General features: G+C 37.1%; 1 protein-coding gene across 2 annotated transcripts in view; it reads right to left on the bottom strand.

Annotated features, from left to right (window-relative positions):
• The window catches only part of pcdh9 (protocadherin 9), a 196,121-nt gene that overhangs the window by 47,045 nt on the left and 130,256 nt on the right, over window positions 1–18,820 (bottom strand). Inside the window, exon 4 of one of the 2 annotated variants that reach the window (XM_026165123.1) lies at window positions 11,561–11,762. In XM_026165123.1, the coding sequence (XP_026020908.1) occupies window positions 11,561–11,762 (202 nt within the window). The remainder of the gene's footprint in view (window positions 1–11,560; window positions 11,763–18,820) is intronic. The other variant, XM_026165131.1, reaches the window with a different exon arrangement.

Genomic DNA, 18,820 nt, shown 5'->3' with positions numbered 1-18,820 from the left:
ACAGCAAAGCAGTAGAAAAAGAAAATACAATAAATTCAAAGTAAATCAGTTCTGTTTTTGTGTGAAGCATTAAACGTGATCTTAAACGTGTTCACTCACAAGAAGCTTGGTGTCTTGTTGTTGTCACTCACAAAAGTAAAATGCAGTGAAGATGGCAATTGTTTTTGCAGTAGAGACATAGTTGGAATGGATTTTGAAATATAGCACCAGAAATTTGGCACTAAGAATTACAAAAACATGGAACTGTGACAGCTTTCTTGCCTGAAGCATATTTACATGATACTGAGAGGAACTAAACAGCCAACACCCTGATAAAAATATCCTTAGAAAATTAAACAAAATTATATTACCTAATCCCAATGGCCAGACATGTGTTGGTGATTAACAAAATGGAAATATGATATTTCACAGTAACAAAACATATTTGATGAAAAATTGAAAATATTTAATGAAATATTTTCTTCTTTCCAAATTGAGAATCAAATAGGGGTAGTGATACTTGATGGATGTGGGGCTTGAAAAGATGCTTTGATGTTTTAGAGCATAGGTGTCAAACTCTGGCCCGTGGGCCAGATTTGGCCCGCAGCCTAATTACATTTGGCCCGCAAAGCCATACCAAATTACTATTAGAGCTGGCCTACTGGTATTATACAGCTAATATATATATTGTTTAGTATTAAGCTTTGCTTGTTCCATATTCAGTTTTACAGCAAAACGTGTTTGAGTCCATAAGAAAATATTCATTCTTATATCTGGAGGAATAAATATATTTCAATAAATATTAACGTTAGCCCGCGACTTTGTTCCAGTTTTGAATTTTGGCCCACTGTGTATTTGAGTTTGACACCCCTGTTTTAGAGAAAGCAGGGTGGAATGCAATGGAGCAGGATACTTGAACAAAGGAGTTAGTCATCATTTCCTGCTTATCAATGACTAATGGCTAATGTAGTTTCACAGTCACTGTAGACGACATAACAATCTTGCATTTGAGTATTTTGTTCTCATGTTTCTGTTAAGCTCATTAATCTTCAAACATTTCAAATATAAACTTCAGCTAATGATCAACTACACAACAAATAAGTATAAGCATTTCTCAACGTGAACCATCAATCCATCCATCTATCCATTTTCTTGTACATTAGGCTCCATCTTCCTGCAAACCTATCTCAGATGTCATCGAGCTAGAGGCAGGGTACATCCTTGAGAGGTTGCCAATCTGTTGCAGGACTAGCACAGAGACAGACAACCATTCACATCTATGATCAAATTAGAATCACCAATTAACCTCCAGAGAACATGTGAATGCCAAAAGAGGCCCAGACTGGATTCAGAACTTCTTGCTGTAAGTTCTTTCTTTGTGGTGTGCTGACCACCACAAAGAAAGCTGTAGGGATGCAGTTTCCACTAGGGTCCTAAACATCATTTGTTATTTTGTGAATAGAATAATCACTTGCTGTAGTATGTAAAGCACGGTTTGTTTGCTGTAATCTTAAGCACATTAGCACATATTATTAAAGTTTTACAGACATATGACCAATAATCATGTAACATTAACTTGCCCACCAGTTTGGACAATGTGGGATCAAGTAAATAAGGTCTAGAGTCTAGGTCTAGAGACAGCCATCTGCCAAACACTGGTAACGAAGGAAAAATTTGTATTTCTCCACTATTCTGGAGACTGATGACAGTTGCTGGGAAAAGGATTGCTGAAGTCCCATTTATGCAGGCCTACAGACCAATCGGTGACAACCTGGCAAATAACAAAAAACAAAAGTGTATTTCCCAAAGGGGTTGGCAAGAAACTCCTTGTGATTACTTTGGTTTCCATCATACTGCTGCAGTCACCCATAGTATGCATGGGGTTGGGGTACTTCTCCATTTCCAATATGTCTCACATTTCATCAGATTTTAGTAAAGCTGGACTAGTAGTTAGTGAGTATTTTCAGACAAAGCTGCTAGCAATCATAAGGACATTTCTGGTGCAGTCCAACTGATTTCAACCAGTGACAGCCAGGAACCTCCAGGAACAGTCAGGGAATGCTCATTTTTCCTTAATGGATACATCCATTGGTGTATCACCTCCAATACAGTCAACAATTTTTGAGCAATGTCTGCATTGTGTCAAACAAGAAATGTCAATAATCAGTGACAATGATTTTTCAGAATGCTAAACTCACTTGACAAACTTCTTTATGACAAATACTGTTCTGCATTGTTCTAAGTGTTGTTTGACCACAATCTAATGATCACAGTTATTAGGGTTTATTAAACCCTTGTCACACACAACTCTTGTTTTTGTAAACATGTTGTCAGCTGATAAATGAATGTTTCTCATTTAAAGTTAAACATGTTACTTGCAGCTTGTTCACTTGTTTATCCATGTCAGAAAACAATGATCCTTAGTTGTATGGCATTCTTACCAATATAATGCAATTTTCTCATTTTAAAAAATCATCTTTCATGTATTATGTATTGTGTATTTATTTATTATTAAAAAAGAGAGTGTTCCTTCATTTATATTGTCACTGATGATGATAATTGCTCCATCACAGCTCATGAATTTCAGCATGGTTCTAAACAGCTGTTTAGACTGCAAGTAAAGTCTATGTTTAAAGTATATAACCAGTGTTTGGTAAGTCACTTTAAAAAAGTAATTAATTACTAATTACTAATTACTTAGCCAAAATTGTATTTAAAATACTTATCTAATTACTGTGTCAGAAAAGTAACTTAATTACTAAATAAGTAATTTAACTAAATACTTCTTAAAATCCCTATAAACCTTGAGTGGGCAAACAATAGAAATCAAACTCTTTAACCCTCCTGCCATCCTTTAAAAAACTCACACCCATCACCCTAGGGACCATTCTCAGCCACGCCATAAAAAGACCATATATCCATATTTTATTCCACTTTAAATTAGCCAACCTTGTAAAACTACTTCTCCCTGAAATATTCATGTAAAGTTTTAATTATATTTTCGTTGTTTTAACCCTTCAAATCCCAGTGTTATTACATGAGCGCCCTGTGTTATAAGCCCCAAAAACCAAAAAACGAAACTAAATATTTCCACAAAAAACCAGTTGAAGTAATATGTGATTGTCATTATAAGTAGGCCTTTAGATGGACCAAAGATTGGCACCAACATACATTTTGACCTGCCATTATTTTTTTTGCATTTTTTTTGCAATTTAAAAATTACAACTTCAAGGCCCTGAGTCTTCATTGACATCCAAGAAAAGAAGAAAAAATAAAATCATATGATGATAATTTGGGGTTGAAAAATAGCGTTTATAATGGAAGTCAATGGGCAGAAAATGGTCCCCAGGGTGATGGGTGTGGGGATTTCTGCTGCTCAGCCATTTTAGGCTGATTTAAGGAATTCACACTGGAATATTAACATTGACAGGTAAAAACTATCCTGTGGCAAGTTTGGTTATATTCCACTGAACACAGTGGAAATGGCAGCCATTTAACACATAGCAGTGGCACAAAAAGGTCCCAAGAAGGCAGGAAGGTTAAATAATAAATACATTTTTAAAGACGGAGACTCTACAGTGCGCAGCGGTAGCATCTCTTCCACAATGTAGCCTGCAATCATTTTTTTTAAGCTCACCTTCAGACATTTTCTGTGCTGCTGAAGTAAAATCAGGTTTTGCCTGCTTAGCAGGAGTTGCCGCAGTGTTATCCATGGATGATGAACAAGGATTACTCAGAAGTGTTTGTCTATGCTTACGTGTCAGGCGCTTCAGTAGATTACTCCTGCTATTAACAGTGGCCGATAGTTTTTTCTCCCCAGGACATAGCTTACATATTACGATAATATTCTTGTCTGCTTGTTTCAGAAAAGTGAAGAGACGGGAATATGTCCATTTCATAAAACAGCCACTCGCTTCAGCCGAGTCCTTCCGCTTTAGAATACGACTATGCAGCAAACTGGCGCGAAATGACGCGCACCTGCACTGCAACGATGTTAAAGCGGCAGAGTTTACGTCTACGTTTAGAAGATAAAAATTTTTTTAAATTATTTTACAATGTAACGCAAGTACATTGTAAGTAACTGTAATTAAAATACCTAAAAATGAACAGTAATTAGTTACTCTACTTTTTCAGTGGAAAAGTAATTTAATTACAGTAACGCGTTACTTAGTAACGCATTACGCCCAACACTGTATATAACAGATAGAAAAAAATGCTTTATTCACCCAGTCAAATTAAATGCTCAAGACAAGAGCAAAATGTTCAGAGGAACCCACACTATTTTTATTTTTATTTCGTTTTTGATTGATTAATTTATTAATTAATTCATAGGTAGCCCATTGAATTGCACGGTTACATGTCATGGAGCACTTTTGTCTGCCACTGTGTCAGTATAGGTGATGCTGTATAAGCTCAATGGTTATCAAGCTATGATATGGAATTCCTGCAATATTGGATTTCTTTGAATTAATTTTACCTTGGTTAGGTTAACTGGTGATTCTAAATTGGTCATATATCGTATGTCTTTCTGTATGTGTAGCCATGCAATAGTTTAGCAACCTGTCCTTTGTTGCCCTATGACCAGGAAAGACTCCCACCGGGCCTGAATTGATGAGCATTTAAGAACATTGATTGGTCTTTATCCATCAGAACCATCCATCCATCCATCCATTCGCTTCCGCTTGTCCTTTTCAGGGTCGCGGGGGGCGCTGGAGCCTATCCCAGCTGTCATAGGGCGAGAGGCGGGGTACACCCTGGACAGGTCGCCAGTCTGTCACAGAGCCAACACACAGGGACAGACAACCATTCGCACTCACATTCATTCGCACATTCACACCTAGTGAAAATTTGGATTATCCATCAGAACCAATAAAATGCAAAATGAAATTTAAAAAAAAAATTCACTTTGAAATGTATTTAACTACAGATTTAAAGATTTACACCCACACTGCATGATACATATCACATGATAAGATAAAGCTGCCTATGTGAGTGTGCTCTTCTAAACTGTATGAGCACACTTTTGCTTGTTAGAAGTACTCTATGTTTAGTATAAGTCATTGCTCAGCCACACAGACCTGCAGCCACCAAGACAATTATCAACAACACAGTGTGGCTAGTATTGTTATCACTCTGTGAACCTGTCTTTGTGTATGTGAGTGTCGCAATGAAAAAGTGGTCCTGGAGACACCTATTTTGGTGGGAATCCTTCCCACTTTACAATCCAGTTCCACTTCCACAGCCTTTATAATAATAATAATAATAATAATAATAATAATAATAATAAACAATGTAATTTGCACACAATGGTATTATCATATATTGCATATATGTGATTTTTAAATGCACAGAAAGGAATTCCTTAGGGTAACCGATATTTCTATCTGTATATATTTTAAATATGCATGTGTTTCTCCATCGCCTTCTGACTTAAAAGAAATTATTCATGCATGCTCACTTGGATATACACTATTGTCTCAGGAAAGTCTTCTGATAAACATCAGGTAGACTACCCAGCTGGCAGATTGTCCTCAAATCAGAAACTACTTAAAGATTCTGTTGTTGTTTGTGAGACTGATTTATTACATTTCTGTTTGTTTTGATCCCATTTGTTCCGTAGAACGCTAAGGTCATCAGGCATGCGACTCTTGGCTGTTTTATTGTCTATATTTTAAGCTTAAGGATTGTTGCTGGAGCAGAAAAACAACCTTTCTCATTACATCAGTTCCACCCACTCCAACAACTTCATTCAGATTTCATCTCACAGTCTATATCTATTGGCCTTTGACTTTGTGTGTGTGTGTGTGTGTGTATTTCTGTATGCGTGATTGTGCAAGTGATCTTTTTTGTCTTACTGCTCTATATTTCTTGTCTCCAATGTTTTTAAATAATTTATGTAGCACTTTAGTCAATAATGGCTGGTTTATCTAGCTCACCCCACTTGTTTCTCTGTTTATTCTGGGCACTCTCCAATCATGTATTATTTCAACTTCTTTGCAGTCTAGGGAGCCTCATCCATGCACATCCAGTGTGAAAGACCAAAAAAGCCTATTAATGAAAACAACTTTTTATAGCCATTCAAGTACTGCAGCTGATTTCTTCTGTTTGTTTTGAAGGAACTGTTGAGAATGACTTTACAATAAACCTTATCGTTTATTGCATTAGTTTTTATTAGTGTAACCTAATAAAATAAAATAAAATAAAATAAAAACTTTAATTTCAAGTCAATAGATTTACTCAGTAAAGTTCATTCTTTAAAATATAAACTATGATGAAAGATGGACGTTAGAAATGCTCCTGGGCTCTATTACCTAAATGCACGTTAAGGTAAAATATTAAACCTATTTCTCACATCTCTGGCGATTTCTAGCATGCCTCCAGAACACTTTTTAGATACTCCTAGAAACTCTTTCTCATAGGAATCAAATGTTTTCAGTCCACATGCAACTTGTATATTAACTCTATGAACTTTGCCAGCCATGGCGCAAAACACAGTGTCCCTGCACAAACTGGTATTTCCCGAGGGTGTGCTGAGGTTATTTCCTAAACTGCAACAGATTCGTATCTTGCTGACTCTTCACGCACTACAGTGGCCACAGTAGGAGGAATGCCTCAGTACAGGCCATGGACATGCCAATCCAGCGGTGCACTGCAATCTCTGAGGCAAAGAATGAACACATTCGCCCACCATTTTCCAGCTCAGAGCAAAATTTTGCATGTTTGTGTTCTTTAATATTTTGATCGCTGTATGTAAACCTCTCTGAAATCTCTTCAAATTATGTTCAGGTTTTTTTTACTTGCATTTTGCTCACATTCTATTTTAAATATCTGTGATACAGCATTACTGCCAGACAGTCGAAATAGAGATTACTGAACAATTCTTACCAACTCAATAATCTGTAAGATTTAGGAGCCTACACTGACAGCTTTTTCTTTGCCCTTTGCATCCATCCCAAGGCTCCAGGTATCTGCTCCATCTGCAATAATGTCTGTGATAATGAGCACGAGCGAGCCATAATTACACATTACAGATCCACTGGTTAAATCTAAGTCTAAGACTAAAGCAAAATAACCATAAAGAATCTCTGCGCTTATGTGTAATTCAAACGTTTAATTATTCTACTGTTTCTAACGCATTGTAAATTATGGATGGTAGACGCATTAAAAACAGTTCACATAGCCTAACAATTAAAACTTCTTCATTAAAAACTCCCCAGGATCTTCCATTTCTGCTACTCTACATCTGGAGTCGAAGCTCAAAACAACAGTAACTGGAATGACTAATGAACGGATTGAGTTTCTTGTATTGAGCCAGTTCAGGAGTAAAAAAAATCTTGATTACAATACAAGTGACATAATAAGATACATGAACTACTGATAAGCTTTAAATTATTATTTTTGGGCAATTCCTTTCTAGTTTTGGATCAGAAAATGAATCAAATTTATAATATCAAACTTAATTAAACAAATACCTTACTAAATAAAACATGCCCAAAGAACCAGGTTCATTTCTATGTGTAATTATGTAGTGACTTTTGACAGAGTATTTAGCAGCAGATGTAAGTGATACTGGTTTGTAAATAGATCCAATAATTTCAAAAAATATTGTATTACATTTACTGGGTGCTATTAATGCACTTAAAAAGTCTGATTCAGAACTAATTTGTTAGATGAGTGGGCTGTTTTATGTGCGTTACACAGACATCAGTCTCACAGATTTCAGAGCTTTCTAAATGATGACTGCAAACACTATCATGAGGGGGAGTGCAGAGTAGTGGATTTTGGCAACATGATGTTTATGCTTACATGTTTTTGTTTGTACTCCTTTAAATCAGAGTTGAGAGAATTTTGCCTGTAGGTTTAATACTCTATAATTCATCTGCTCTCTATCCTAATTATGTGTTTTGTTTGTTTGTTCTGTTTTTATTTCACAGTTGTGTGCTTAAATTGGTGGTTATTTTCTTTTTTCAATGTCCATTTATCAAGTGATCTGAGTACAGTAACATTAATTTAATAACAAAATGGCTTAATGTGTGCATAGGAATACGTCGAGCACAAGCTAAATCGATCAAATTAGATTTCACAAAGTTCACTCTGAAACTTACTTCCACCCACTAACATAAAATGCCAAAGGCTGAAGGCTGTCACTGCTGACTGCAAAATGTGTTTCTTTCCTGCTACGCAATCAAGCTGTTCGTTCTACTGTGTCATTTGTGTCGTATGTTACATTTTATATATTTTAATAATATATAATATTTAATATATATTTATATATTTAATATTTTAATATCCAGAACTCCTCTATGGAGTATTCAATGTTATAGGTTAGTTTCAATCAATTCATCCTCCTCCTCAACAGCATTAACAGAACTCCATGTGGACTTGTTTGTAAGTGTTGTTTTGAGAAAATACAACAGCTTTTATATATAAAAAAAGCTCCCAAAAGCACTCCTAACCTTTAAAATCAATCATTGCTGGGAAACCGGGCCCTGCAAGGTCTTAAGATTTAACTACATTTGCTTATGTAGCACTGGCTCATAGATTACTGTGAGGTTTTTTCTCTTTTTTTATATCAAAAAACTACAATGCTGACTGAAACTGCTACATCCCTGGTTACCATCCATCTGTTAATAGTTCTTTTTGGGGGTTGTTGTTGTTTTTTTAATTTGTTTTCATCATAGTGAAACTAAGGAAAATTTTCCAACTTACAAAGACAGTCTTTATGTTGTTCTTAAAAAAAGGAAAAAGGGACGTTATCAGATACCCAGTAGTATGCACGCTGTATTTCTGTAATTTAGATGAAAGCCGCAACCTATATATAACTATTAATACTTTCCTGTATTACTTCAAATAAATCATTTTTCAATATTCTGCTTGCAAAACGACAACTGGAGACTTGTAATAATTTAATAATTCATGTCATTTTGTCATTTTGATTCTTGAAGTTCTTTTGAATGGTCTTAACATTTTAGAAAACAAGGCACAAGTAATATTATTGTCAAATCTTGAATAAAGCCTCGTGGAAAGACCACCTACTGTCAAGGTCGGCATTTAAAATGTTGCACTGAATGGGGTTCTTTTGAATAGCGTTAGAAGATACTTTGGAGCTCAGAACACGAAAGTGTCAAACACCTTTTAGATACTGTTTGCCTTTGTCAACAGAATGACTCGTATTGTACAGCTAGTAGGAAAACAGTGTGAGGCTTTTTAAGTCTGACAGAGACTTACTCAAAACGAGTTAACCTGGGTCCACTGAGTTCACGTATTAGAGAGTGCCACAGCAGGTAACATATCGCTCATACACAGGACATAAAATCATTATCCTGCCAAGAAGCAGGTCAATGATCAAAGACCACTGCTGTCACTGTTAATAGTTTGCTGACAGGCAAACAACACTAACAAAAGAGAAGGCTGCTGATTAAGGACAAAAATGATGCAGTGTGCTGAAAAACTACAAATATTTAAGCTAGTAAGTCATGTTTAATGGATGAGGCCTTCTTTGAGGTGCTGCTTCTAAAATTAGCATTTTACATTGTATCTTACCTGTAAAATACTGCTAACAGAATGAAATTAATACAATTTTATTTTATGCTTTATTTAATTGTTTATTTCTTTTATTTTTCGAGCTTCTGAAAGCCAAGGCAGTTAGAGTTTATCTGTCTCTGCGCACCAAATTGTGTAAGCATATCCATAGCCTTATTTGTATTTATAGACAGTAGGATGGAAGGTGTGAGATATGTACAGCTCATTATTCATTAATTGTTATGCAGTAAATACCAGTTGAACAAATAGCATAAATTTCTGACCTGCCATAGGATGAAATGCTTTCCTTAGCCAACAGTTCATGACATTTGAAAATCCCACATTCATATAATGTAACACTGTAAATCTCTATTCTTTCGAGATTCCAATGAATTCATGAACATTGTCCCCTGATGTCAGTACACGATATGTAATGTGGTTCAAAGGTAGTGTAAATTTGCTGGACCACTGAGTACGTTGTCTAATTGTTAATTATACAGTCAACATTTAAGGATGTTGACTGTTGACTGAAACTGTTTTAATGAATTTTCTCTTATAATTCTTCTACTGTATGAATTTGGGTTGACTGGTTGCCAAAAGCCAAAAACCAAACCACTTGATTAGACTCTTGATTGGCTTAAATACTTTTAAAGTTGTTATTGACTTTGAGTATGGGATAACCTAAAGCCCTGTTCACCAATAATCTATTTGGTAATCACTTGTTTTGAAGTTGATATGATTCCTTGTTGCTAATTGGTAATCCAATACATTACATTTATTTTAGCTGTCATCCCAACAGGTGAATTTCAACGAGTATAGACAACAATAAACTTAACCAAAGAAGAAAAAAAAAATTAAACAGTGAATTCAAACCAAATTTAACAAAAAAAAAAAAAAACTAACAAAAAAAAAAACTAAACAAACCTAAAAGACAGTGTGTGAGACAATAAGAGATGAATGGTAGCTATGCATTCACCAGTTTTTCAAACCAAGCTTTGTGGACTTTTTTTACCTTTTTTGCATATTGTAGGAACATTTGTGCCCAGCATCAAATGTCGCTATAACTGGTGTAGCAACTCCAAAGGACACTTGCGCATATCTCAGAGATGCCAGCAGCTCTGACAAAATCGCAGTATTTAAAGTCTCTGGGAATGAGAATGGGTTGTTTCTGAAGATAGTGAGTGGGTAGGCCTACACAAAGCTCACTGAATACATTTGCCAACTGTGAGTGCATCTGCTAAGTTAAATCTGTTTTAAATCATATGCACCCACAGTTTACTCACTGCACTTGTATTTATGCGGTGCTAGCTGCTCCACCCTCAGCAGGCAAGCTGGCATCGACCTTGAGGCGATGCGCTTGATCTTTGCGCACGCCTCACCTCTTAATGATAAAATGAGAAAACTGGGTCGGAGATGTACATCCCCACCAGAAATAGTGGGAAGTTAACATCTTCAGCTGAGAACAAGGCTTCCAACTGGGAAATCATCTCTAAATAAATCAAATGAGTTTCACAAATAGGTGAGGAGCCTATGGGAGGCCCAGGTTTGCTCCTGGGAGGAATGAACAAGTCTGGATGATTAACTGAGAAATGAATGACCTGCTCATGTATCCACTAGAAACCTACTTGAGCAATCAAATAACTCTAAATTAAATGATTTTTGGTGTGTTGAGTCCATTATGGAGACAGATGTTGCTTTTCATGAGAATTTATTATCTCTTTTCAAGAGGTTTTAGTCATCCCTCAAAGCCAGATATGAAACGTTTTCATTTTCTTCAACCTGTAGACAATGAATGTTCTGATTTCACCATCCTGCATACAATAAGTAGAAAAATGAATAAAATCATATTGGATTTGAAAGAAAAGACACCATCACTATGCGCACAATGTCCACCAAATTGAGTCAACGTGAACATGTTGCAGCTGTTTCACAATGCCACCAATGTTGATTTAAGCTATAGAGTTTGAAAAAAAGAAGAAGAAGAAGAATGGTAGATTTAAAGTTAGATAAGAAAATCCAAACTATGCATATATGCTAGAAAGAATATAATTCAACTTACCAGAGTTGGGATCGGAGTTTCCATCAGCTTCAGTCCTCTTATCAGGGGAGGCCTGCTCGTAGAAGTCGTCCTGCGCCTGCACCAGAGGGAGAGGTTGTGTGAGGAGGGAGCCACTGCCTACAGGCTCGTGGTCCCCCAGACCGCTGTCACTGCAGCTCTCCTGGGAGCCATCCGGCAGGTGAAACGTGACGCGCCGCTGTGACTAGAACCAAGAGCACAAAACAGAGCCTCTGATGTTAGTGCTCTGCTCTGCCCCCTTAATTTAATTTTTTTTCTTTTTTATTTACAGTTTTATTTGACACTGAGCTGAACAAGCTCAAGCATGCTGCTTTTGCACACTGAGCGCTGATCAGGACTGCAGTGTGAATTCATTTTGCCCGAACAATGTAAAATGTAATATATATCATCACGGCCGACTGAGAAGAATTGTCGAATAAAACGTCTATTTTGACTTAAGCCCAGATATTGATGGGGAAAGAGTTTGCACACTGTAAATACAGTCACGTTTCACTGCACAATGACAACCATTAACTGCATGCAAATAAACAAGGAGCACTATTAGAAAAATTCCTCAAAGTGAAAAGTGTAAAAACTTTTGAAAAAACAAACAAACTGTGTTTTCATTAAAGTATTACATAACTGCAAAGGGACAATAAAATAATGGAGGCAAAATTCTATCATGTTTGTCGATTCTACTGCGGGGACTTTTACAGGCTGATTGTTTAGTTTGTGTTGTTAATTTGTTTGGTGCTAGCAAAGTCAAAGGGGCCTGTGGAGCTAACAGAAGTCACCCCCAGGGTGCCCTTCCTATCACATTCTGCAGTCTCACAAGGAAAGGAAAACACAAGTTTTCCTGGGACTATGTCTTGCACATACACACAAACACATATACACGCACACACATGCCATCCTTAAAGCCATCCTGATTGAATTTCCAATTGTTAATTCTGAGTGTCTTTTCCCTTGCTCTAATGACATTTTCCTCAGGCTTTTTCATAAGTCCAGACGCAAGCCTCCAGCTAACCTTTCGTGAGCACAGAGAGGTCCCTGCCACATCCTTGGTGATGACAGACAGAGACGGGTTTTACTGTAATTATTGGCAAAAGCAAAGGTCACCCAATCTGCAGTCTAATGCAAATGACCTCATTATATATTTTAGAACTGCTCCAAACATTCAATTAAACAAAAAGGAAGAATAAAGAAAGGGAATAAAGGGGGAGGGGGGGGGGGGGGGGGGGGGGGGGGGTTTGCAGTCAGTTAGACCCAGGACACTAGCACAAAAACTGGCTTCATATTTAAATACAGTGTGTAAATTGAATAATGATGGATGGAGGGATGGTTTAAACAATTAACTCATAAACAATTAACTCATATTCTCCAATGACAATTGCAAGTATGACTGGCTGTAAATGCCTTGTAAAACTGCAGGTAAAACTGGGTAAATGTCATTGTCAGTAATTTAAAAACGGCCGCTGATCAGATCTGGCCTTTTGAATGAAGATAACAGGGAGAAGACCTTTCTAAAGGAATTCATTGCATTGTTTGTTTCTGTGAAAGCTAATGTATACTGATATGGTAATATAGCGCTATCAGTTTCACATTTGGGGAGACACGCTATGTCTATGAAGCCTGAAAAACACTTTATAAAGAAAATGAAGCCAGCGAAAGAGAAAAGCAATGGAAGGTGGCAGGTGTAGTGTGTCTGCACTTAATTAACAGTGTCTGCATATGTTTTTATTGCTGCTAATGCCAAAGAAGTTGGCCTTAGGCAAGGTAGCCATCTATTTGTTGGCAGCCCTGAGAGTGTCCAGCCAGGAAAACGAACACTGGCAGTTTTTTTTTCTACCAGTTCTTGTCAGACTTATGGAAACACTGTATATTTCACAACACAGTCACATGCAGATTGTATAAATGCATTACAGTTTTATAAAGTGATTTATGTGGCATTAAACTAGACATGAATGTAGTTTAATTATTAATTGATTGGGTGAATAAAAAGTCAAATCCATACTGGAAACAATGTCTGCTATTATCCAAAGCCCAGAATAGCGAACAGCAATCTACATTTTATATGACATGACAAATGTAATATTACAAAGTCGTCTACTTGTATATATGACAAGTGCAAGAAATTATTTAATAGAACAGTACTCTAGAGATGTTATTTCCTTTGATTCTGACTTCTAGCAGAGAAGAAATGGTTTATAATTAATTGGGATAATGGTAGTGTGTGCTGTCAGACACTGGTGGGACCTTGAAAAGATTCTAGGCTCTGTTTGGACAAAGTGGAGAAGTTCAGTGTAAAGAAATAATTCTACATACACCGTAAAATGAATTAGACTTCTTTAAAAAAGTCAATTAAAAAAATATCGTTACAAGCAAAGGAATGTATAAATGTGTAACATTTGAGGATGTAACTGCACTACCACAGTAGCTGTAAGGCTTTAAAATGCACACAGTGATTCTGTGGATGTTTCTGCTTGTGTTTTTGCATATGTTTATTTGTAAGTTTAAGCATGTTTGAAGATGTTTGTATTTCTCTGTTGCTGACTGTCACTTGTAGTAATATTAGCATAAGACCAGCTTAAACTATCCCCGCTGCCAGTTTATAAGATATTATGGCTTATCACGCCTGCTAACCCTTGTTATCCGCTTGTTTTTATAATTTGCCTGACCAAACACAGTCACTTTAACAAACACAAAGCAACTAGCAGCACTTTGCTGCTGGAAGGTTTCAATTCCAGCAAGCCAGCAAATGAACAGGAATAGGATTTGCCCAAGGGTCTTCACAGAAAGCACAATATTAAGTAAAGGGAAAATAAAAACTGCCAGGGGACCATAAATGTCTCATTTGACACCAGCTCCAACTTTATACGTGTTTCTTAAAAAGCATAAATGTGAAGTTTTGCATTCTAAAACCAATCTGTCTGCCTTTGTGTTTTCTTTGAAGTGGGCCAACCCACGTGAGTATTAAAATCGTTATTAACACTATTAGTTATTGGAAAGCTCGACAGCAGTTTCATTGATCTCAATTGCTGTTGCCTCTTAAAGACTAAATGCAAGCTAAGCACTTAGTTTATTCTGTTTTTATTATTTTTCCTTTTTGGCACAGTCGGGAGTCACACACACAGCGTATTGTAAAAGTACCGTAGCAGATTCAATGATTTCTCAAGGCACGCTTTGCCTTTTTTGTTAAAATCACTATCAGAATGACTCCACACTAAAGCCTGAATCCCACAGAACACAAAAGCATTATAACTTTTGGTTTTGTAAAACAGAAACAAACAGGGATAGGGCTTATGACACGGAGCGCAGGCTTTCTCTTCGCTTCCCCGTCTTTCTCCTCCTGAGTTTGACCATATGGAGCTCAGTGTGCAAGTCGAAAACAACTTCTGTGTTGTACTGTGTTCCAACCGAACACAATGTAGCACTACATTTCTATCAGGCAGACATTTAATGAGAAGAAGCACACACCGAGAAGTGGTGCATGCGCACGCAGACAAACAAGCGTGCGTACACACATGCACACACAAATAATGCAACCTCCTCACTACCGCAAATAATCTTATCTAACAGCAGTCTGACACCTGCGGTGAGAGAACACTTCCCACGAGTCCGTTCTCACAATCAGACCACTGAGGGAGATCAGTCAACCAGGAAAGCAAAACTCACGAAAAGATCTCTTTCTCTGCCTGCCCTGCTCTCTCGCTCTTGTTCAGGCCTTAGAGCCCAAAGGTGCTCTGCCATCTGCTGGTCACCTTGGGAAAAACTTTATTTTTTTAATATCAACAAAAACCCACTGAAGTGTTTGCCCTTCTGTGTTCCACAGCGAGTGTTGATTGATTCCCCCCCCCCCCCTTTTTTTCTATTGTATCCCCTCTATCTCACACCTTTGTGCTGCTATTGCTGACTTTAACTCTTCCTGACATGACAAAATGACACACCTGAGTTTTTCTAACCCTCAAATAGAAAAAAATGCATGTCCTTGTTTGATATTTTATTGTGTTTTGAAAAAAGTACATTCGTGCATCATACTCTATTCCCCACAGTGTTCATCCACAATCCTGACAAGCTGTAGCATTTCGCAAAACATCAAATCAAGTGACATATTAGCAGCTGATAGACACCGCCTCCTGTCAAGGTAACGTTCGGATTTCCTTTGGGCTCATCCATAAAATGCATCACAGTCGCAGTCAGGCATTGCTTTATTTTGATGACATAAACACAGTCAAAAACAAGCTTTTCGAACTGCTTAAAAAAGATGAAAGACACAGAGATAAAAAGAGTTCCCAAACGTGTTTCTGTAAGTAACACTCAAATAAAAAGTGACAAATAAATCACAATCTTCCCCGTCTTTGATTCTGACTCTAATATTGACGTAGTCTGCTCCCGCTGCCTCTCCAGAGTCTAAGTCTGCTGCCTTCTGCTTTTCATCATTAAATCATAGCTAGGCAGTTCTGAGAAACATCTGCATTCTGCCACATCCACAATAAAGCCTGCGCAGTCACTCCCTCACTTTTTAGCTTACCACAAGCACACGAGCGCACAAAGAAAAAACACAAAGATACATAAATCTAAGTCACATCTGACCCATTTCCCAAATTGCAAGCTTGGGAAAGCGGGCATGTATGTGAGTGCATGTGAGTGCGTGTTTGTATTGTCTATCAGCACTGTGCTCTCTCTTTTTCATTTACAGAACACAAGCTTAGCATGTGATTATTAGCGCAGTCCATCATTTTGACTCTTTCTAGCCTAACTGATCTTATAAAGATTTATGGATCCTGTACATAGATTGCATGTTTGTTTATCCGTTTACTGTCTAACTGACATAAGGGACTTTTTTCCCCACCAAAAAGCATAAATCTAGTCTAGTCATACAGCATGCTTGTCACCAGACTCACACTCTCACCTGTCATCTTTCACAGATGACAAAAGCTGTGACAAGCTCCTTCTTGCTTGTGCCTCCAAAGTCCAATTTGCTTGATTTTCATCTGCCAACACTTCCCTAATAAACTAAATCTCATCCCACTTTCATAAGTTATCATGAATACTGCTCCTCCATTGTGTGTGCTTGTTTGAAATGAAAAAAAGAAAGATACTAGTGCTTTACTCTATATTTTTGAGCAAGCTACCATATTTATGACATGTAGCAATCTAACATAAAAACATAATAAAGTCAAGAATCTCAAAAAAACTGTATATACAACTATGAAAAAATATAGTTGCAAGTCCGATGAACTGATAAGTATATTAAAGTTTCTTAATAAATTTGAAAGGCCCAGGATGGATTCGAACACAGGACTTTGCACTAACCTTCCTGCATATTGGTCACTAGCTGACTTAAAAAACAAACAAACAAGTGGCGCCCCCTTGTGAAATAGTGGAAACTGAATGTTTGATTTGGCTGATTTTTACACCACATGGCGCTTCCTGACACAAACCCCCCCAAGGGATTTGTGTCGCCTCCCACAATCAAACTAAGGATCTTTCAAATAATTAGGCAAATTTGGAAACCACTACACTTAGATACAGATAGAGGGAATCGCCACTTTTTCAAATGTTAAATACACTCACAATGTATATCAGCCAATAGAAAAACAGAATACTTGGTTACATGATGACCAATCTCTACACAATAACTAATAAGAATTCATTAATACTTAAATAAAAAAGACTGAAATGAGTAAATGCGTATGAGTAGTCAGTGACATAAACACATGAAATGACTGATGTTGCCATTAGGATAGAGGGATAGATTGATGCATGCTATAAAGTAAAACAATGCGACTGAACATTTTTTTTGTCTCTGAAAAGAGCAGGAAAATCTCTAAACTAAAAAGATCTGACCTGAAAAGGCTTCTTCAGAAGGGTGAAATTTCATTTATAATTAATGTCATCTAACTCTACCTGGGGCTAGATTTGGACATCTTAGACTCATCTACTTTTATTTTCCTCTCCGAACTGCAGCTCTTTCTTTTCTGTAGGAGGTTTCACTCCCCTCTCCCCATACATCTACCTCTCCCTTTTCATCCTAACCTTGGTATGCTGTTAAAGAACCTGACTTGGCTGAGTGAGAACTGTGAGACAGTTGTAACTCAACCAGCTTCCCTATGTGCCTCAAGCTGAGCTGAAGAAACCTGTGCAACTGCCACAGAGCATTAGCTACAAAGTTAACCACTACTGACTCACTCATCGGCTCTACCCTCTGCCGACATCCAAATCCATAAAATGAGAGACACAGCAATTCTTCTCTATGTGTGTCTCCTGCATCAGGATGAAGGATTTGACACTCAGAGACAGTTAACTACAGAGCAGAGCAGGCTAGGCCCTGAGCACTGAATGGGGAATCTTGATGTGTTTATGAGTTACAGTCCATGTGATCTCGCTGCTACACTCAGCTGTAGACAGTGAAGTCGGTGTTCGGTGGTACTGCGCTGATAAAATGAATGACGGATACTAAAAAAACCCAAATCCAAATCAAGTAAAACATGTTAACGGTCCATTAAAACCACCGATTTATTTTGTAGGGAAATATAGAATTATCACAATGTACACTATAATTCATAATAACCTACAACCCTATTACTTGTCATGAAATCCTATTTGTGAGTCCATTACATCAAATAGGTGGAAGCACACGTTTGTTTAGTTGGATCTGTGTTTATCCTGTGGAAATAATGGCTATTTACACAGCCATGATTATCCAGCTTTTAGAGATCAAATGTAAATCAATGCAGTGCAGTCTGGTTGACTGGCAACTGGTAATTTAAATTTCACAATGGTTCCTTGGTTTCTTTAGGTTATATAATTAATAACCTATATACATATATAACATAAAACATTTAATATAATTTTTGCACAGTCAGTTCATCAATTCCAGCATATTAATTGAAAATAATAGCCATAAAGTTTAACAACATTATGTTCTGAGAATGTCATTTCTGCTTCCAATACGATAAATTGCACTGAAACAAATTCAATCTTCATTTCTTAATCTCAGTTTTAATGAATAGAATACATGATTAGATAAACAGTCAAGTAGAGTTTGGTTGGAAAGATTCCTCCATCTTATCAGGTCAGCGAAAAGGTAACTCTAACCAAACTGGTGACGCGCCACAAAGTTTTATAATATAACGAGAAGCTTGTCTGATAATGCAGCTTAAACGGAATCTGAAAGGATAGCTGCTGTTTAAACAAAGCACAGCAGTAAAAGGCTATTGCACAGTTTTGTAATCAGACTTGGGGTTTGAAGTTATGGTC

The sequence above is a fragment of the Astatotilapia calliptera genome, chromosome 1 (genome assembly GCF_900246225.1).
Source record: "Astatotilapia calliptera chromosome 1, fAstCal1.2, whole genome shotgun sequence".
NCBI classification, from domain to species: Eukaryota; Metazoa; Chordata; class Actinopteri; order Cichliformes; family Cichlidae; genus Astatotilapia; species Astatotilapia calliptera.
This window is presented reverse-complemented; position numbering and strand designations above follow the sequence as displayed.